Source organism: Ochotona curzoniae, unplaced genomic scaffold, assembly GCF_017591425.1.
Source record: "Ochotona curzoniae isolate NIBS_2020 unplaced genomic scaffold, NIBS_Ocur_1.0 scaffold_4505, whole genome shotgun sequence".
NCBI lineage: Eukaryota > Metazoa > Chordata > Mammalia > Lagomorpha > Ochotonidae > Ochotona > Ochotona curzoniae.
The window spans coordinates 53390643-53413606 of NW_024467118.1; the positions used below are offsets into that span (position 1 = coordinate 53390643).

The window sequence follows — 22964 nt, forward strand, 5'->3', positions numbered from 1 at the left end:
GATAATTAAATGTGTATAGTATTCTTAGTTGCCACTTTTACTTTCATTTCAGAATTTGCCATCATCCCATTCTCTTTTAGCCTGAAAGGTTCTACTGGGAAGTCTGCTGTGAATAAGAGATTCTTACATGTGGATTGATACTCCTGTCTTGAGTTTTGCAGTTCCTTTTGTCTCGTGTTTTGACATTCTTAATAGAACATGAGTAGAGTAAGGTCTCTGGCTGATGAGATCCAGAGCTCTTCGCACTTCCTAGACCAGCTTATCCCTATTTTTCCTAAAATTGGGGAACTTATTCAGTAATTTTTTTTTTGAGTTGTACTTGCTGTTTCACTTCTTTTCTCCTGAAAAGCCATAAAATGGTTTGCTTATTTGGTGCTTTATATATTCCAAAAGGTTTATTGTTTCTCCTTTTGTTTTCTTGTCTGATGAGGTATTTGAATTCAGAATTTGTTCTTATAGTTAGTCTGTTTTATTTAGAGGCTTTCTACTATATGTTTTGTTCAGTTTTTTAGTTCATCAGCTCCTTGGTTTTCTTTTTATTTGTAGTGGGTGATCTTCCCTGAATTTCTTATTCAAACCATAATTTACCTTAATTTCATTAAGCTTTTTCGTTTTTTCATGTTTTTCAAAGTTGAGATTTTGCATTCTTTGACAAATCGACAGATTTCTTTTGGGGTCTATTATTTATTTCAGATGTAAAATGGCTCTTGTATCCAATACTGGTTTTGTTCACCTGGCAGGTCAGTTGCCTTTACCAATCTCATGTTGGCTGCAAAAAGAACTCTGCTGATGCCTTCAAGTGGGCGCTTTCATGCCATCTGTGTAGCTGCTTTATCTGAAATCAGCAATGATTTGTGCAGAAAGTCTATGGTGCAGAATTAGTGGGATTATGTAACTAGGATATAGCTGTCTTAAGTGACTCACTCACTTACTGGTGTAGAGTACTTACTGGTGTTAGTATGGTTAGGGCGGCTGTGGTGGCCTGAGGTGCCTGGTAGAAGTACACTGTGCCTTTCCGTGTGAGAGTATTTCGTGGTGGCAGAGTCACACCTCTAGGAAAGATGAGGCACCTGCAGTTAGCAGAAACCAGAGTGACCTCCCAGGGTTTCATGAAGATAATCTATTCTCAGGGGGCAGTATGTCAATGGGCTTCTTAGAGCCTCAGCAGACCAAACTTCTGAGAATAGACTACTCAATTGAGTGCCTCTTGGATGCTGGATGCTGGATAGTGTCATTAGGCAACTTCCTGGGGGCTACAGCAGGCTGAGCCCATCTAGGAAGGTGGCTTGGCTGCTTCCCAAGATTATTAATAATGTAAAAGTCCACTTGTTCAGTTCTCAAGATCCCCATGGGATGAACTGCTCTGCCCAGGTACTACTGGGAGTTGGGTGGGTGGAGCCCCCCGCTGCAGTGTTGAACCTTTCCCCCTGTACTAGAAAAAATCAAGATTTGACCTCACATAGATTTTCATTGAAGCATAAGAGATACTGCTTCAAGTTTTTAAAATTAATGAGATTTTGGACTCTGAGAAACACTGCTAACAGCCCAATGAATATTTTTCTACGAGGTGTGACAGTTAATGCATATGTCACAAGTAATTCTTACAACATAATGTTATTTATCTCTGAACAGTGTTATGTTATGCCCTGTTTAGAACAGAATAGCTGTTAGCTCGAGGGAGGTTCATCTAGCACAAGGAAGGTTCTCATAATAACAAAGAACGAAATAATTGTCAAACCCTAAAGTTATAGCAAGTTCAAATCTCCCCAAATGATTATGCTTGGGCTGTAATGACAAGTGAGGGATATAAATGTGTATGATACAGTTAGAGTACCTAACACTTTTCTTGTTGTGAATAGCTAACAGGTTATTCAATCTACATTATATTGAAGAATATATTAAAATTCATTTGGATCAAATTTTAAAGTTAGGGTTTTAACTCTTCAAGTGAGTAGAGAACTTTGAGTGTTAAACTAATTCTCATCAATTTTGAATACAATGGAGACCCATCAGCAAGTGAAATTGTAAGAACTGAACAATTGATACTGTCACAAAGTTGAAGAGATCATATTGTGTAAACCTTTTGGGTTTTTTTTTTTTTGCAAGATTAGAATCCATAAGGAAATGATATTTGAGTTACATTTCTTAGGTTTATCTGTGAAATGTACAAGTTCTACTTACCTTGAAAGTTATGTCCCTAAACTGAAGAAGTGTCTGCAGAGAAGCTGCTGGCTTTTAGGTCCTGAAATTCTGGAAGAAATGTGACTATTGAAATTATTTCAGGGTGCAGAGGAAATGACTGAATGTAGACCAGAGAACTTTTCCTCATGTGGGATGCAGAGTATTCTCTGTTGCAGTTTTCAGTGTCTTGAGGATCACCAGGCACTTGTAATCATTAAGTACTATTACATCTTAAAGAGACCAGATATCTTACCAGTGGAATTTCATCAACTGCCTACCTACATTCTAGGGTGTAAAACATAGTTAACAGTGTTATTAACTGTACAATTTGGCTTCAAACTCCATTTGGATTTCCAGAAATAAACATTTTTTTTTTAAACTGAATGAGCAAGTGAGTGAACAAACTTCCTCCACAGATTCATTCCCTACATGGCTGTCACAACCAGGGCTGGGCGCCAGGAGTCAGGAATTTCATCCTTGCCACTGGCATGAGCTCAATCACTTGGGCTGTCCTTTCCTGCCTTCGCAAGTGCATCAACAGGACTGGATTGGAAGCGAGGTACCCAGATTCTGAACTGGCACTCCCATATGAAATACCAGCGTTTCAAGCAGCAGATTAACCTGTGCCAAAATGCCAGGCCCTGTCACTTTCCAATTCCTGAGTAAACCTTAGGGAATGTGAAAATACTTGACAAGTAGAGTGATAATTGGGAATTTTTCTTTAAATGTGGTTTATTGTGACAAATTATTGCGAGATACTGACAGGGCATATGGGATGGAAGGTGCCTGGGAACTTGGATAATCACATTTATAGTTATGTAAATTTAAAACAAAAAATCTAAAGTGACAGGCATTAAAACAAATGGTTGTGCTCACCTACCTAAGGACAAGAATTAGGAAAATTAATGTTATTTTGAATAGACTCAGTTGCAAAGATGGCGTTCAACTTGCTAGCACAGCCGTTACTCTGGAAACTTGATCAACATGCTCCAGCAGGGTTTCCGATTTTCCACTCTGGAGGCTCAGCTTAAGGAAATCCATTGATGGTCACCTGGTTCTTGGTAGAGACTCTACAGGTAGACTTCCCAGTGGGCATAATGCCTGATGATATGTTACTCGGTTCTCAATGAAAACTAAATAGTAACCCTTTGAACAATGTGTTGAACTAAAGCCTTCTGAACGCACTTTTTTGTAGCACTATAAAATACCAGTCTGCAGAGTTTGAAAGCCAAGTTAACCTATGTAGTTTCCCTTTTTGTTATACAGCTACCATTATTTCTACAAACGAGATGAAATTACATGTAAATTCATAGGGTTGTGAGATACATGATCATCATGTGTGTGAGAGTGCTTTTTATGCTGAAACAGTAGTCCAATATTTTGGTGGTTTTCAAGAAAGTCTGAATTGTTCATTCAAGGATGACTAATCTTTGGTCTGGATTATGAGAATGAGGCTTTGAATTTAATTTCTTCCATAAAACTTAACGTGTCCATTATGTGTTGGTTGGTTTTAGTAACATGGATGCCTGGGGTCACACTGCTATGCATGAGAGGATTTGAATTTGCTTTTGTTTCCACTCCCTACTTTCTTCATCAATAAATCTCATGGATATCTTACAATCTGAGGAAAAAAGCTCCCAGGCATAGGTTCAGAAACTAAGCTGCAGATACTATTCATTCAGATTCTTGTCCTATACAGCTTCATGTAATTCTGATGAATAATAACAAAACACTATTTTGTAACAGTGCACGTCCTTTATAACTGAAACCGCAATAAGTATAATTTTCAACAGCACATCTCATGCAGAGGCTTTATCCGCTCACAATACTCAAAATTCTTAAACACATATTGCATAAGTTTCCTTTAACAGTGTGGTTCCTTTACTAATGAGTGAGCAGTTCTAAAACATGAATTCGTAGTTACATTGTCATTTATTTCCATCTGTGGCATACACTGAATTTAGTATGCTAAAAAACACTTAAAAATGTTGCTATTCATTACTATAAATTAAACATACCAAAAAAACCCCACAGTTTAAAAAAAACAATATACAAGAATAAGCTAACTTATCACAATCAACAATACATGAAATCATGAATTCAAAATAGTATAAGGTCAGGAACAGTTTATCTTCATGGTAAACATTCACTTTACTCAAATCCCACTTGGTTTCACTTAATTAAAAAGCTGAAAAAGAAAGAAAGAAAATCTGCTAAACATGAAGAAATGCAAAGTGCTTTTGTAATTCCATTCTAAATACATGTAAACATAAAAGTTTCATTAATTCATACAATTCTAGTTTAGATTTCAGGGCAATACATCTAACGTGTTTCCAAGAATAAGGAAAGGCTAAGTGAGAACAGGGTGCAGGGGGAGAAAAGTTTATAAGGTGAATCTGTGGTGTTTAAATGTACAGAAATGCCTTTTCCTTTGTGGGCTACCAAGAACAACATTTCAATCGGCATTTAAAATAATGCAGTAGATATAAAGGAAAATGAATGATGAATATTAAAGCTGAGTCACTTGAACATCACAAAATTTTTCTGAATAGTGAATCTCTAATTGACCTATTTATATAAAAGTGTCAAACACTTGGTCTAAGATTCTATAATTTGTTTCTTAAATAACCAAAAGAAGCAGATGTATGACTCCTAAGAAAATCTGTATTAAATTCTGATTAAACACTACAGATGGTTCTATAAACAGAAACATGAAAGGTGTTAAAATAGTTTATGGAAAATGCATATTGTGAAAATCTACCTGTTTTTCGAATGTGGCACCAAATAAAATTCACATTTAGATTTTCTTACAATTTAAGTCCACCTAAAAGAACATTTAACTTTTTAAAACTTTCTGACAGACTAAATTTGTAAGTTTATCTTCGAAAAGCACTATTTTTAATGCTTGCTGGGCTTTTAATAACTGTAGCTTTCAGTTAATATGTTGTAAGTGTTTGTGATTCCTGATTGCATATGGGAGATGAACTATATTTTTTTGAAATATTGCAACAAACATGGCATTAGTGGTTAAGTACAGATGAAAAAATCATGTTGTGGAAAAATTGTTCAAAATAGCAGATTTACTATTTTGTTTATAATAGCATGAACACTTAGTGCTTTGTTATTCTGCACTGTGGTTTAATCACCAGGGAACAATAAGACTAGATTTGAATGATCTCCAAAGTTCTCTCCAGTGTTACTACTGCATTCTCAGGATTCTATGTTTTAAGTAAATAATTGCTGAAATGTTTTAGTAAACTTTTAACATAAACTTCAATTAGTAAAATTGCGAGTTTGAAACTGAGGGTTCATATATATATTTTTTATGTCAAGTGGATGCTTGGCAAATTCCCAAATTTTAGTTTTAGTGGTTTAGAGTGATAAAGGTTATCTAATTGTAAAAAAAAAAAACCCCTCATGAAAATATATTATTCTACCCCTAGAAGATAATTTTATATTCCTATCTATATTTTGTTAAATTTCCTAGGAATAAAAAGCTCTTAAATATTTTCTGAATTAAAAAAAACTAATTTTGCTTTTTATTAACTCTAGGGCTTTTCTAAATGGAGGCAGTTAATTACTTTAAAATGTGTAATAGCAGTCACGTTATATCATTATATATACATATCATGAACTGAATAAATCAACTACATGAAATGATGAATAGGTGCATTTATTATCCTGTTCTTTTATGTTTAAAATGATTTTTCATGTATTTAACATGTATTGGACAGGAGAAAAGTATAAAAGTGTAGTTGTGCCAGTTAAAAGATTTGTAGAAAATTATGGATGGTTATTCTCTAGGTAATCATTCAGTATATCAACTTGACTTTTACTGATTATATAAATAACAAATGCTCCAAGTATGTTTCAATATGAATGTTTCATGTTGGTATCATAACTCAAGGGATTAGTGATTTATTTTTATAATTCAAGATGTGACATATATATTTTTACATCTCCTTATCTAATACTGTTGTATTACAATCTACCAGTGTTACAGATTCGAGTTTCTAAAAGTTCCTGGATATTATTTTTCCTAATAATGATCCAAAGGAATTCATAAATGTTCTAAATCACACTCAAACAATAAAACCCGTCACATATTAAAAGCTGAATCTATTCCCCTAATCTGTGCTTTCAGTGTAATTCTGTTTCCTTAGTAAGATGCTGTCCTGGGTTTTGTCATCAGCTTATGTTTGGACAATATTAGTCTGTACAGTGAAAATCAGACTGTAGTTGATAGTAATCTGTGCTTAACACTTCATAGTCTGAGCAGCTTATTCTGAACTGAATACATACATGCTTCAATGTAGGAAGCAGTGTAAGATGCAATCGGCTGGGCAAGGCTGGTGAAGTGCATACAAAGAGCTCAGAGAGTCCAGCAGAAACACCACAAATACGCCCAGAAGCTCCCCTCTGTAGTCAAACAATGACTTCGTTATAGTATCTAACTTAATCACTGCTTGGAGTATAGCAGGGATGCATATATGAGGGGTTCTTTATACAAAGAGGCAAAAAAAGACTGACTGTGTTTATTTTTCTCATTAAGGCCAAATTCTTCTACTAACTCCATCATCTTAGTAAATGGGTAGGGATTAGATTTTTTTTTTTTTAATTTAAGGTGAAAAAATTTCATGTATTTCACAATACAGAATTAGGAGCATAATGATACTTGGCACTCCACTCTCTTCTGTTTCCACCTGCTCTTAGACTACTTAGGTTTGACTGTAAAATGAAAGATCCATTAAGATTTCTGAATGACTGCTATTCTAACTGGAGTGAGGTGAACCTCAATATAGTTGTTACTTGCATTTCCAATCATAACTGGAATTTTTCATGTGCCTGTTGGCCATTTGAATTTCATCCTTTGAACAACGCATGTTCATGGCTTTGACTCCTTTTTAACTGGGTTGTTTTCTTGTTGAGCCTCTGGAGCTCTTCACAGAATCTGGATAGTAACCCTTTATCATTTCCTTAGCCTGCAAATATTTTCCCCATTCTGCTGGTTGCCTCTCAGTGTGTTGAGGGTTTCCTTTGTAGTGCAGAATCTTCTTAGCTTCATGTAATCCCATTTGTTTTCGCCGTAGGTACCCGTGTCCCGGGTGTATATGCCGTTATATTACAGACTTTCCCCGTGCTGCTTTCTTCTAGTGCTAGGTTACGAGGTTGGAGACTAGGGTTCCTCACAGACTTTCAGTTGATTTTTGGATAGGGTGTAAGTTAGGCATCTTGTTTTACATTTCTGCATGTGGAGATCTAAATTTCACAGGACCATTTCCTGACTGTCCTCCCTCCAGAGACCAGGGCTGGCTGTGTTGGTTATTTCTGCGCTCAGTCATGTCCTAAAAGTAGGAATTGTGATCTCTATAGCTTTAATCACACTTTTTTGCTTTAACTTTTACTGCTGTTACCCTATGGATCATGGCATTTTTTTTTAAAGCTCTGAAGATTGTTGATATTTTGATTGGGATCACACTGAATATGTACACTGTGAATAGTTTCCCTCCTAACGCTGCATTCTCTGTATCAGATTTTGCTATGCTGTACTGTCATCTTTGTCATTCGCAAGAATGCTTTTATTACATTTATTCACGCTTCATTTTTTCCACTTAGTCTCCATGAACTCCATCCAGTTGACATTTTCTAGTTTCTTATTAATTTGCAGGCTCATTCCAGTTGTGGTCAGGCATAATACATGGTAAGGTTTCAATTTTTCTGAATCTGAACAAATTTGCTTAATGCTCTAGCATATGGTATATCCTAGAAATAGCTTCACTCCAGACACTCAAGACAATGAGGTGTATTCTGCATCTGAGGGATAAAATGTTCTGTAGATGTGATGGTCAGTTGGTCCATAGTATAGATTAGCTCTGTTGTTTCTATCTTGATTTTTTTGTTTATTTGCTAACGAGACTCAGATGTTTAAGTGCTACCTTTATCATTATACTGGAGTGTAGTCTCCCTAGATCAATTACTATCTGTTTAAAATAGCCAGTTAGGTGCCCTGGGCTTAGATGTATATAAATTTACTAAGTCTTCCTATCAAATTAATCTCTTAATCATTATGTAATGCCCTAATATCATTTGACAGTTTGTGTTGAATTCTATTTTGTCTGACTAGGATAGTTTGGACTATCTTCATTCTGTAACTTTCACTGTAAATATATGGGTTCTATTTTTGATCCATTCTGACAATCCTGTAATGAAATATTTTAGATCATTTACCATCATTTATTGCGTTGATAAGAAAACCAAGCCTGCCATTTCTTTCCATAGATGATCGTATCATTTGCTTTTCTTCAGGGTTGCACCAGGGGATTATCTCCATAGTCATTCTTTTGTAATGAAAACTATCACTCAATCTCTGTGTAGCACATCCTTAAACATCACTTAAATTTTTTTTTGGGGGGGGTGTATCTATTTCATCTTCATTTATAAATGAGAGCTTGGCAGGATGCAGTCTTTTAGAATACAGGGTTTATCCTTCCACTCTTATAGTATGCAGGGATTCTCAGGAGAAATCAGCTGTCAGTCTAACTGGGGTTCCTCTGAAGGTAATGTGCAGTTTTTCTTGTGCACAATTTAGATTTGGTGATAAGTTGGATTATTATGCATCATGGTGGAGATCCTTTGTGGTATGTCTGTTAGGATGTCTGTGTTTCCTGTACTTGGATATCCCTTTTTCTCCACATTCGTGAAGTTTACTATTATTTCACTGAACAGGCATTCTACTATTTCTGTGCCTTCCGGAAATCCTAGGACAAGCAATGTTATGTCCTTTGATAGTATGCCTTTGATCTCAAATACTGTTTTTTCTTGTTTCTCTTTTATTTCTAAAATATTTCTGAAGATTTGTCTAACAGCTCAGAGATTATTTCTTCTGTCTCACCAAGTCTGTTGTTAGGCTTTCCACTCTATTACAGTTTGTTTGGAAACCTGAATTTTCCAACATTGCAGTGTGATTTCTATTCAATTTCTCAGGCTCAAGGGAAAATTCTTATCTATTTATAGGTTTTCTGAATCCATACTTTTGCTTCTCATGGTTTTTGAGTAATGTTAGAATCAGGTGTTTCATCAGTCTCTTCATGTTTGCGTTCTAATATTCTAATGACTTCGTATCCCTCTGGTCAGGTAAGTGTTGTCACTGTTTTACTATCTGTGCTTACTTTCAGGCATTTGTGGAACCACTTGTTGGTTTTCATTTCTGACAGCTTTTATTTTTGAAAGATGTCTCTGTGGCTTAATGATGTGCAGCAAAATCCTGAGGTAGTAAAATGGGTAGCATCTTAAGTGCTTTCTTTGATTCAGTTCTTTAGTTTTAGAATGAATATTTCTCAAATGCTGCATTAAGTGTGGCTAAACTAGGAGCCAGCCTCCTGTCTGGGGAAGACCCAGCAGTCACATACTTTGATTCTGTGGACCTAAGACATTGGTTTGCAGCGACTCAAATGAATTACTGCCACGCAAAAGCAGGCCTGACAAGACATTTTAAAAATCTGGTTGTGCTTCAATGAAGAAGTTATACCATAATTTCAATTTTACATAATATTGATATTTCTATATTTGAAAAAATCTGATTATTTAAATGATATAAAACTGGAAACAGGGCCACATTTCTTTTATACATCAAAAACACCTCCTAACAACATATAATTCTTACCTAGACTCACAATAAACAGGCTATCCTATTGGTATTTGATAATCTATGCATTAGGATAAGCAGTTTTATTTTGCCTATATGTGTTGTCAAAGGGACAAGTATTAACGTTTGGCTCCTCTTTATTGCCCACTAATGAAATCTGATAAACATGCAGTATAATTAGTGCATGTCTTAAAATGGTAATGCTGGCATGATTCTAGACTAAGTGATAAATTATAGAGAATAGCAAAGAGATATTCTGAGATAAATTAGGAGGATGAGTAACTGTCTGAAAGACAGATTAATGTGTCAGAGTGACAAAGGCCAAATCAAATAACAAACACAGGATGAGGACGTAAAACACTAAATGACTGCACGGATTTCATCCTGTATGGCTCTGAGAATATTCTCAGGAAAAATGGGTATAAGAGGAGTAAAAACAGGCCTGGAAGCAGGGATGATGTTAAGTTCTGGTTTTCAGTCTCAGGAGAAGTTAATAAGGATGTGATTCGGACATCAAGGGACACAGAAGTACTCCCAAGAAGGACAGATAATGCGAGGAAATATCTGGAATTTGACATTAGAGCCCCAGGATTGATCAACAACATGATTGCTCTTTTTCCTGTCTGAAATAATCTGAATTAGCATCAAGTACTGGTTTGCTGTTTGACTTTATTTGTTCAGAAAATCTAGACTGTATACAGACTTCCCCAAATAATGCATTCTAATACTGACTTGGTTCAATTATTCCTATACAGCTGGACAACATTTTGCATGCTACTCTTACACTGTTTGCAAATTAAGGAGAAGGCAGGGGAGGTTCTATTAATGGTTCTATGCTGGTACTCTATTCCATGAAATCACCAAATTTAAATCCAAATTTAATTTGGGGATCCAGAAATTGTGTAGAAGAAAATAAGGAATTTGCCTCTTTACTAAATAAAGACAGGCCACAGGTTAAACTTCTACCTCTGTTCCATTGGATTATTCATGCATTGCAACTCATTATTTTTTCCTTAGGAATATAAAGGTTTTAAGAAACCATAAATGCTAAATGGAAAATGGTAGAGTGAAGAATGTTACATTTGTTAGCTTGGCATCTTTAGCCAAAAACCTTGCAGCTTTTGTCTTATTAACAGAAGACTACTGAACCTAGAAAAATCTTCAAGGCTGAAATAAACGATCTGTTAAAAGTGCCTAAGGAAATTTAGGTCTTTATGTATGTAGAGTTGGTATAGCAGTTTGAGAGAAAAGAAATCCCTTTGTATTCACACTCAAGCTGCGTAATAGGAATTATGTCTATCTACTTAGTTTCTTACCTGCTGTCTACACACCTCCTGCAGAGAAGCCCAGAAATTTGATGACACAGCTAGTACTTAGTAATGGGCAGAAACGGAGCTACTAGGGCTGAGGAGAGGAGAATAATATAGCTACTGAGTGAGGAAAGGGGTAATACTGGGAAAGGCTGAACAACCCTGGGCAGACCACTGAAGCTTCCGTTTCTCCCTTGTTCTCCAGAGCTGTTCCATGTTGTGGTGTTTCTGTTGAAGTGGGAAAGGATAATTTCCTTTTGACAGGTTGAGAATTCTAGTATGTAATTAAACTGGAATCTATATTTCCTATGAGGAATTACTTTGAATTTGTATAAAATTACCTTATTTATCTTTGATAAAATCTTAAAAATTTTAGGGTGGTAACAGTTGGAAATAATCATTTTGTCAAATCTTGAATCTTAAGATTTATGTTGCTTGTTAACAGCATAAAAAAATTGAACGCACATGCTTCCTAGGCACAAAATATTTCTGCCTATTTTAGTTTGGCTATTCTCCTCTGGAGTTGCAAACAAAAAAATAAAGGTAATATGTATTTGTGTGAAAATTATTGGTAAAAATGTTATGTCATAGGGATAATTCCACATAATTCTAATTGGTAGACATATTCAGCAGAGAACCTGTCTCTGCACCAACTAAAATATAAAAGCGTTAGAATATGGGATCTCAACTATGTGTAACACAGTAATGTACCACAACTCATGTTACATGATAAAAGGTCTTTTATTTGAAAGATGGGCAAACTGAGGTACAGAAAAGGTTAAAGACTTGCCTGAGGTTATAGAGTTTTTAAGTGCCATGGTCCAAATCTCATCTTCTCACTCAAAGTCCAGATCACTTTCCAATACACCACAATGAAATACAATAATATGGAGAAAAGAATCCTTAAGATTGAATTTCTATATGTACAATGTTACAAAATTTAGTACTATATTCTTTATCCAGATAAGACAGGCTATAGACTGGAGTGCCTTTATAATGCTTTCCTTTGAACATTCTTCAAAACCAGGACTGAGTATGAGAAAATCAGAACAAGGCACATTTTTCTTACCAGTAACATACCTGTTTATTAACACATGTATTGCTTACTGTCCTTATTGTTTGTACTATATTTGGCAGCACAAAGTTTGTTTCCAGTAGCACAAATATGAGCAGTGAACTGCAATATGGTATTTTTTTAAAATATATTTTTATTATATATTTTTATTTTGAATTTTGTGGTATAATTTCATATAGGCTGGGATTCCCTCCAGATTCCCCCCATTTTATTACAATGGTGTGGTCCTTCATGAGCAATAATAATTCTACTAGTCTCTTACTTAAGTGTACCCCAACACTGCTGACAATGGGACATTCTTTTCAATGGAGTATATTTTTGGATGCACCCCTGGCATACCTGTGTTGCCTTCCAATTTGTACAGCTCAATACTGTGTTATTTTCTCTACAGATGGAGAACACTGGTTTACATACTGGCATGTTTTTACTTGCTCACTGTCACACCATTCTCCAAACGGGTAAGGGTGCCTATCCTTTCTAGCTGACCTTCCCATATTGAATGTTATTCCAGCATTTGTGTTTCTGCATTTGTACATCATTAATATTATCTTTGTAACATAAATGAAAAACACCTTGAGTCCACTTTTAGCTTACATTTTATTTTTTTGATATGTATGCTAGCCAGTTCAGAATTTGTTTAGGTCTATAGCAACTAGCTGCAGAGTTCAAGTTTCTGTAATAACTGACAACTGTGGAGGTTGTCGTTCTTTGTAAACTGCAGTTTCTATGGCAAAGCAGCATTTTTAACTTGACTGCATTCTATTTTTAATGCCTGCTGTTGGATTTAGAGGGAGGAGTTAGTCAACAAAATATCCAAATAGAAATTCAGTTAATAATTGTGTAATGAGCACCTACTATGTGTACAGCATTTGAGATATAAAATAGGCATTTGCCAAGGACCCTTCCTCAAATACCTTAAAGTCTTCTTGAGAGAAAGGGGCTTAACAGGTAGAATAGCCATACATTAATATGTAATGAAAAGGTAAAGCGGCATAGCACTTCTGAACAATCAGGTACTACCGTGGCTGGGACAACTGAAGAAAGGTAAGTACAGTGACTTTTACTGGGATCTCTCCACATTTATGTGGTCGTAAATTAATTTTATGGACATTGCTTAAATATAATCTTCTAAGGTTGGTATTATGTAGTGGCAAAAATACAAAACAATGAGACTAGCAGCTAAACGTGTACGATTCCCTAACAAAACTATTTCAGAACAGAAAAAGCAATGTAAAAGAAGCTAACTGCAAACTGATAAGTTAGTAAAGAAGAGTGAAGATGATTCAAGATTTATATGCTGAATTTTCTACCTGCAGAGCCAGACATCTGAGCTTACTAAAATCAAAACCTGGACTCAGAACTTTGTCTGTTTAGCGATTTTGCCATCGTTTAACTATGCCAGCTAAAGAGCTTTTAGGACAATTAGAAATTCAATGACAGAATTTTGAATATTCTTTCATTACTACAGCAAAATATGAAATAAGATAGCTACTCCCCAATCTAGTAAAGGCTGTTATGTATTCTTGCTACCCCTTTCCTTTTCTAGGAAATTATGGTTTCTACCGTAGTTTATTTAACAGAAAATAAGTTGAATGCTAAAATGGATGCAATTTCTTCCTCTGAACTCAGATTTTGGTGATAATTAGATGAAACTCGTAACTCTAGCATTCCATGGGACCCTGGAGTCCAATTAAGTTCATGAAAATCTTAGTGAAAATCTGTTTTTCCCTCAACTGAATCACACCACTACAAAACAAAGTAATTTAATAATCAGCGGGAAAAACCTGTATAGAAATGTAGATTAAATCTAAATTTAATAGATTTATCTCAGTTATTGGAAAGCAGTAATTCCTTATTTATTAATTACCTAAACAATGCCATCATGAAGTATTAACACTTATCATGCATTCTCACATAAACAGAATGAGGAATGTAAAATCATTTCTGATTATGAATAAACTCAAGATTTAGCAAAGCTAACAGCCTAAACACACACAACTAGTGACATGCAAAATGGTGATGCAAGTCAAGTAAGTTTGCTAATTTAACATTTAAAGGTTATGTTGGAGAATATAATGTTAATAAATCATGTACATTATTGTTGCAATCAATGTGGGGAAGATAAAGGAAATTAGCCAATCATTTAAGGCAGATTTTTACCTGACTGGGCAGAAATACACATCAACACAGAAAGTACCTATTTTCAAGCTAGTGCTACGTATTGAGCAAATGAAAAGTATTTATGTTTGTAGTTGACTTAAGGTAAAAATGAAATAGCTTTTTATAGTGATTTTTGTGTTTCCTCTAATTATTCAGAGTGAACAGAATGAAAAATCAAGGGAAGAATGAAGAACACAATTATGGACATAGTTCTGTGTATAAAGGTAAGTATGAATGTAGCCAATTTGGGCACAAAAGTTATCATTTAAACAGCAAAGGCTACAAAAATCAGAGATACAGCATCTAAGAACGTACTCTGTGATAGCGGCCCAAGGCAACAAGAGAGTTGTGGAGTGCTCTGCTTAAAACACCTTCTCACTAAGGGGTATAGTCATGTATGGCCTAAAACAGGTAGATATGGGAGAACTCAACAGCCACAATGAAGAAGGGCTTCCAGAACCAATTCATGGAAAACTTATATTATGGAACAGCCAAAGATGGATGTAAGTCAAATTTTCTTGTGCCAAAATAAACTTAGGTATTCACTCCATTTTGCATTAACTTCACAAAGTACCCTCGTATGTACCACCAGCAAAAGCTATGACATTTAAGATTATATAGCTGTGCTTATATCCATAAATGCACATTGCAAGTATTAAATATAATGTTGAAGCTTTTGTGTTAGTTATGCAAATGAAAACTGGCTATCACTTTACGCAATATCCATGTTGTCTAAGGTAACACAACTTAACCACTACTTAAAAGTTTGAGATGTTCTTATTTTTCTTTGCGTAGAATGCCTGCAATAATAATGTTGTATGTGTGTAATTTTCTGCCTCAGTGCTACTACAGAATTTTAAGTCTTTCAGAAAAATTGACTGGGGCAAAAATGCATGTGTGCATATAATATTGCATTAATATGGATAGAATTTTAAGGAAAACAATTCCTGGAGAAATAAAAGGAAATTGCTTAATTTTTATAAATTTTAGGTCCTGTTTTGATTCCTGTAAGATTAATAAACTAGTGTGTTCTCTGAACTTACAAGCTGTATAATTCTGCTACTGAATGAAATTCTTAAAAATATATTCCAATATTCCAGTAATGAAGTAGACATTTTTGTGACCAAAATATTTTTCTTGTTCTATAATTAGTTTGAGCTTGCTCTTAATCACTGTCTTCCATTTGTTCAACATACACAGGAGTACATGAAAAAAGCACCTCGGGAATTGAAATTACAAACATTTTTGGCACAAATACTACATGCATACAATGGATCTTTCAAGGTTCATTGAAAATGAATATTATGAAAAGGAATGCATGAATTTCAACTTCGATTTTCTATCAATTTGCTACAGCATCTTAGATAACCTTCATGCAAGAATCCTGTGACCACTAGGTGAACAAGAAAGTCATCTTGGTCTGCCCCCCGGTAAGTTCAGATTGAGCGGAGGTAACAACTTTTACTAGATACGTAGTAGGAAAGGCAAAATTTGTTATGGCAAAATTAAAGCAAGTATATGTTCATGTTTGCTCCGTAAAGGTTTTGCTTTCATTTAAATGCTTCTCTTTTCATTTAAGTGAGTTATAAAATTGCAGCAAATTTACAGAATGAGTTTCATTAGGTAAACATAGTAGACTAAAAAATCTTTAAAAATATCTGAAAATGCTTTTCCATAAACAAAACAAAAGCAGGAACAATGTCTTCTTAGAATAATCACTTCAGATCTTAAAGTGCGTAAGTTACCTTCTGGTCCCGCGGACAACTGACTGCCAGGAGGCATTTGTTTGCAAAAATGGTAAGAACCAATCTCCTCACAGAGGTCAATTTAAGACAGATAACATAAGCTGTTTATTAAGGAGCCTACAGTATCTAACAAACAGAAATAAGAATTATCAGGCCTGATTCCTCCAATGAGTTAGTATATCATCTCACCTAAAGTTAAAGCTCATCATGCTCTGGGAGATCCCATGAGGGCCATCCCCTCCTGCACTGTGACCTCACAGACTTCATCTTTTTATTTAAGCCTTTGTTCACTCTGTTCTGCAAACAGCTGCCCCCTGTTTCTCAGTCACAACCCTCCTCCTCCTGAGTGTTCTCACCTGCGGCTCTCAGCGCCTACAACATTCATTCTCCAAACAGCTCCATGACTCATCATAGCAACTTTCTTTAGATCTTTACTAAAATGTCTTCTTACCAGTGAATATCTCCCTAGAGATATTATCTACATATTAATCTGTATTTACATTGTTTGTTTTCTGACCATACCCTCTGTTTTACACACTCAGCAGGGAGTGTTAGGAGAAGAGTGGTTTTGGTCTGTTTCATGGTGCTATCCCTATATTCCAGAAATACAGTAACAAGTTGGTCAGTACTGACAAAATAAATGAATAATCTATTTCACATGACCCCAGTTTCATATTTGTTTTCTTAGTTTTAGAATTCAAACTACATAAGATACTAGTTGGCACACTGCAAATAATAGACTTTTCAATGTGTTAATTGTCCTCTGATCAATTTTCATATGTAATCACTAAACCTAAAATACTCATTTCAAGCACTGTTGTTGCTAACAATTTTATGCAAACTAAAAGCATTATTTGGAAACCCTAAGGGTTATAAAACAGACCTTTTCCCCCAAACATGAGTTGAATCACTAAAGCCCTGTTATCTTACGTGGTGCTTTTTTTTTCCCTTAGTATTTTGTAGGTCTCTGTCAACGTCCTGCCTTCCCTTGGATGAGCATTCAGATGAAGTCCCTTTCTTACATTCCGTGAGCGCTCTGAAGATCACTAGCAGCACTGTGTACTTCACACATGTGAACGACACTGGTGAAAAGGAAAAGCACCTGCTGGGAGGAGCAGCTGCCTGTGAGGACCCCCTCCCGAGGCTGGCCCCAAGAAGCAGACTGACACGGCAGTTCTACTTCACTCAGATGCCCTAGAGAAGCCCGGACAAACTGCATCCAAATGAGGCCCCTCTCAGAAAGGTAAGTTCACAAACTACACTGAGAATGAAGTTACTAGCAAGGGTCCAAGCTAAGAAAGAAAAGAGAATAAACAAAACAGCACTAGAAGATTGCACCTTGTCCAACATTCAACATGCAGCTAGGGGCGCAACTAGGTTTTCAGTTGTCCTGCTCCTCCAATCTTTAACAAACTTCTTATTAGCTAAAAGGCCTTCATTTTATCCTGGACATTTAATTGTAAAGTTACCTGAAAGGGTAGTAACAAGCTACTCTGTGTAAATAAATTGGGTAAACAGAAAACAAGTAATAGAGCCCTCTGAAAAGTCCCTGCAGCAGGCACAAGGTGACCTGTCATTTAATACACTGCACTGGCCGCCTCAGCTTCTTTGTTAGGCTCTCTCTGATTGTTTGACCTGTCTTTGAAATACTAAAAGAAAAAAGGAGCTGTCATTTGGGGGAGTTAGGGAAGGAGAGGGCAGACAGCAGCAGAGGGGGGGATGTCCAGAAAGAGAAAAAACCAAAAAGATGGACTTGCAGGGAGACAGGAGGATGCAGAGAGAGGGACAGGAGGATGAAGTGAGCACACTACCAAGGGAATTACAGAGCATGAGGGAGGAAGGAAGGGTAGAGAGAGACATAACATGAGGCAAAACGGTGAGAGGAACAGAGTGAGGTCCAAGACAGAGAAAAGAGAGCTGGGGGGGGGTACAGTGAAGGAGAGAGGAAGGACAAACAGGTTTCACAGAGAAAAAAACAAAGGTGTAGCAGAATGAGCACTAAGGGGAGAGAAACCGAGAGAAAGTGAGAGCCAGAGCAAAAATAAGGAATGGTGGAGTGAGCAAGGAAGGGCAGGCAGAGAGCAAGAGTGAAGTGTGTGTGAGAGAGCGAGCCTGCAGAGAGCGAGAGAGAGATGGGGGCGGGAGGGAGGGCTAAGAGATAGACTGCAGAGACAGGAGGGGCAAATAAAGAGAGGAAAAGAACCAAGAAGGTGAGACCACTAGGGGACAGAGAAAGGCTGTGCAGAGGACACAGGTGCAGAGAGCTGGTCTGGAATGGCTGAAAGAGTTAGGGTTATCAAGACAGTGAGTCGGGAAGAACAGAAACACAGTACTGGCAGTGAGGGAGACAAAGTGCAGAAAGAGGGGGAGAGAGGCGCATCATCCATAGTTTCCTTCACTCCCCAGATGACCAAAAAAGTCAGTGCTGGGCCCAGCACTAGGCAGGAGCTTCATCAGTTCTGCTTTTCCCAGGGGGCTGAGCAGAGCTGAACCTCAAGTGGAACAGTCAGGACTGGAAGCAGTGCCCCAAGGCTGGGCCCCTATAAGCACCTTTAATGAGTTTTTTCCTGAACTTTGCCAAATTTCAACACCACCAACTATTATTGTTTACTACTGTTTCTCTTTAAAATTTAAAACATGTCAAAGCATGTTTTCATAAAGATAGAAATGAACTAAGTATTTTCTTACCCAGTAATATTAAATACTATTTTTTATTTAGTTATGGAATGCACTAATAGAATGTTGTAGCATGGTTTACATGAAAACTGTAGAGTACTGTTACTGTCAATATTGAGGGTGGAATTATCCGAAAATAACCTCACTTCTGTTCGTATTAATTAATCTTACAGTATTATTTAATCTTGCATTTTTAAATTATTTTTCATTTTTGAAACTGGATGCTTTGGCCTGTAGAATACTTGTTCAAAACATAAGCAGAGTTTAGGCAGATTATCCAAAACATCAGCCTATAGTGCATTTCTTCCACCTCCCTCGTACAGCTACTCTCAATGAGAGCGGCACACTCTACCTTGGCGTGGCTCTGAAACGGGCACTGGCACACTTAGGGTCTCTTTAATTCTGTACTCGGACTTCCTTTCACAAGACTATCCTTGTCCCTTGTTCATCTGTGGAAGCCTACTCTCATGCAGGATGCATTTTATATTTTCTACTATAACATTCCTAGCCTTACCACCTCAGGACAAATTCTCCAAAACATGTGCAAGGAAATATATACTTTCCATTTCTTTAACAGGAAGATGGATCACCCTACAAGAAGGACTCTCTGGTACTAAAGACCAAAATATCTAAGTAAGAAAACCTGAGGGATTAATATACTCAGCAAGTGAACATGTGTCTAATTCATAGATTAAACAACTACGATCAGATCCACAAAATGTACTTTGGTGAATTTGCAGCTTCAACAATGGCAGTTTAGCCTGGGAACCCCTTTTCACATCCTCCCGCCACGAGAAAGTGTGACTTCTAATGCCCAGAGCTCCTTTCAACATTTGATGTTTCCTAATTTAAGCCAGCTTTTATTTACAGGATTCAGAATACGCGTTTTATTAGATAAAATACTTTGTGATTGTTCTCATACTAAATATAAATAAATTATATGAATTAGACACATCAAGGGAAGGAGAAAATGATGAAAAATTCAGCTACATACACACATGTATTCTGCCTGAAGGTGACTGCTCTGCCTTCTGCTTTGTATAGTCCATGTTCAACACATGGTAAGTGCTCAAACATTTGCTTAATGGAATTGCAAATCAGTACCTGGGTTAGCTACTTTACAATAATCATTTAATTGATCATTAATTGTACTTGTTTATATTTTAAGAAGATGAAGATACAAGTTTAAAGATATTACCTGTAAGGATAGCCATGGTACTTGGAGCGAAATATTGATAGTAGAAAACTGAAGAAGAAGACAACCAGGCCTAGGCCCACGAGGCAAATTACTAGAAACACAGAGAAGCCATCAGTGCCTGAAACCATGCAAATGACAACCCAAACACATTTCTAGTCCATGGCACATACAGGAATAATAATCCACAATTCTCCATCTTCTCCTCAATGTAAATGTATTAACAAGGGTATGAAAACAATAAAATTGACCGTTTTAACTCTTTTCACAATTTTCCAAAAGCAGCCCAACAACTATTAAAAAGCTCCAGGGGGATAAAAATAAACCATGAACAATATTATCAGCCCCTGAGTAAAAAGTATGTACTCTAGCAGTAATATTTGTAATACATTTGTATTATTAGAATGCTAATTATAATTTTATTCTATTTCAGGTATCTTGGAACACAAAGAAAAATGTAAGTTATACGATAGATTATTGCCTGTCTCAATGCATGTTACCTAGAAACAATATAGTATGTTGGGAATAAAAGATTGGAGAGTAAGAAAATAATCTCAATGAGGGATGACAGGGGGTAAAAACCTTAGCAGCAGATAATAGTCCCAAAGTATCACTCCTGTTTGCTTTGCAAGGAAATAGCATTCTTTGTTTCACAGAATTCTCACATTGGAAGAATAACTCATCAAAGAAATATTCCAATGTTAATGCAGATAAAAAATGTTAAGGCAAAAGTAATCTATATGCTTCCAAAAGGAAAATTTTCACATTTTCCTAGCATATAAATAAAAGTACATTCCACTCTAACTCTAGACATTAATGAACAAATTAAGAATAGCCGCTGGGCCAGTGCGAAAGTTTTCACCCTGAACGTGCCAGGATCCCATATGGGCGCCGGTTCTAATTCCAGCAGCTCCACTTCCCATCCAGCTCCCTGATTGTGGCCTGGAAAAGCAGCTGAGGACAGCCCAAAGCTTTGGCATCCTGCATCCACGTGGGAGACCTGGAGGAAATTCCAGGTTCCTGGCTCCGGATTGGAACAGCACCAGCCGCCGTTGCAGTCACTGGGGAGTGAACCATTGGACAGAAGATCTTCCTCTCTGTCTCTCCTCCTCTGTGTATATCTTTGTAACAAAAATAAATAAATCTTTATATTTTGACAGTGCAATTTTTTTTAGTCTAAATGTTTAATTTCTATCACACAGTTCCAAAAGCTGATTTTTTTTCCCTCTCTCCTACACTGATTTCCTCTATTATAATAGGACAGCCCTTCCAAAAACATTTGTAAATTCATTGTTTTGCTATTTAAGTGTATTCTGACATTGTAAGTAATGGGAAATGGTAGAGTCCAGCATCCTACTGTCAATTCATATTTAACATGTTCAGTGAAATAAGTCAATCTCAAAAGGGCAAATATCATATTCTCTGATACCAGGCCACCTTCATGCAGAAGACAACATCAGTAGATATACAGGTAAGCATGCATGTACATATAGCCATTTACAGGAACTGTCTGAGATTATCATAACGAGATGTGAGAACAGAATATAAATTCCAAATCAAAGATGAATTCCCAATGAAACCATTAGACTTCCAGAGTTGAATGCAACATTTGTACTTAATTCATTCTCAAAACTTAAGAGACGGAAAATACCAGAAGTGTTCATCACTATCCAACTGCAGCCTCTGCAGCTTTTGACTTAGACAACACCCGTGCAATTGAATTTCAAATATTGGTAGATAGAAAGCAAAACTGGATTTCCTAATGTCATGTAATAAAAAAATCCTTTAAAAAATTGTGGAATATACAAGGTTGATCGACACCAGTCACTAGATACATCATATCAACAATTATTTTTGGCTAAATTACTAAAGCATTAATTACATAAATCTGTGTATCTCAATGGAAAAAGAATATACCATCATGCAGACCTGCTGCCTATAGTGCCAGAATACCACATATCAAGTCCCAGCTGCACCACTTCCCATGCAGCTCCCTGTTTAAATGTCAGGGAAGGCAGTGGAAGATGGCCCGAGTGCTTGGGTCCCTACCAGCCACGTGGCAGACCCACATGGAGGTTTTGGCTCTGGCTTACACCTGGCCTGATTTGGATTCTCCAGCCTTCTGGGGAGTCAAACAGCAGATCAAGGTCCTTTTCTGCCTGTCTTCCCTCTCTGTCCTTCTGACTTTCAAGAAAAAAAAAAGTTTAGAGGTAACTGGAAGGTAGTATTTTATTTTAGTATATAAGAATTTTACAAAATCTTTTCTGCCTTAGGCTCTGCATCTATATCTGATACTTTGGTGTAAGAAACACAGTATGTGTCAACAAATTCTCTGAAGAATTGCCCTTCACAAACTCCATCCTGTTAGGCAACATGCACGATGGAATAAAGATTATGGGTTCAACAGAGATGTAGAACTGCACCTGACAGAAAACAATTTCATTTTTAAATACATGTTCAAGTAGATGCATACGTTCAAGACAGTAAGTAAACACAAAACAACCAGGAAATCCCTTCATATGCTTATGTTTACAAAAGGCTTTAATATATTTCTAATTTTATCTGAATAAACATTAAGACTAAAACCAATTATACCAAATATACCATCACAAAGACTTACTCCGCCTCTTTCCCACATCTCCCTTGGAAGTTGCTGCTTCATTTAGCAGAACCATCCCCATGGTAATAGCAGCATCTGCAACAGTTGTTAAGGAAGCAATAGAAAAAGATGCAAAGAAAACCTGATTTATCAGTGTGTGAATACAATATTTGAGAAGAGTTAAGTCACAAATGCATGAAGGATAATGGAAGTGTGATTATATAAGACAAAATTATAATTCTTTGGGTATGTAAATATGCCTTGAATCCTTAAAGTTTCAATTTTAACATTCTAATTCTAAATGCTCTCAAATCCATGACTTTCTCAATGCATATAAATTATGGACCTCCAAAAGATACACAATTTCACATACTGATA

General features: G+C 36.4%; 1 protein-coding gene across 2 annotated transcripts in view; it reads right to left on the bottom strand.

Annotated features, from left to right (window-relative positions):
- Positions 1 to 4098: 4098 nt before the first annotated feature.
- Positions 4099 to 22964, bottom strand: part of TUSC3 (tumor suppressor candidate 3) — a 144855-nt gene continuing 125989 nt past the window's right edge. The window contains exons 8-10 of one of the 2 annotated variants that reach the window (XM_040966221.1): positions 22608 to 22682; positions 19991 to 20081; positions 4099 to 4369 (exon numbers count right to left, since the gene is read on the bottom strand). In XM_040966221.1, the coding sequence (XP_040822155.1) occupies positions 4354 to 4369; positions 19991 to 20081; positions 22608 to 22682 (182 nt within the window). In that variant the 3' untranslated portion in view covers positions 4099 to 4353. Of the gene's footprint in view, positions 4370 to 11972; positions 11992 to 19990; positions 20082 to 22607; positions 22683 to 22964 lie in introns of those variants that run through there. The other variant, XM_040966220.1, reaches the window with a different exon arrangement.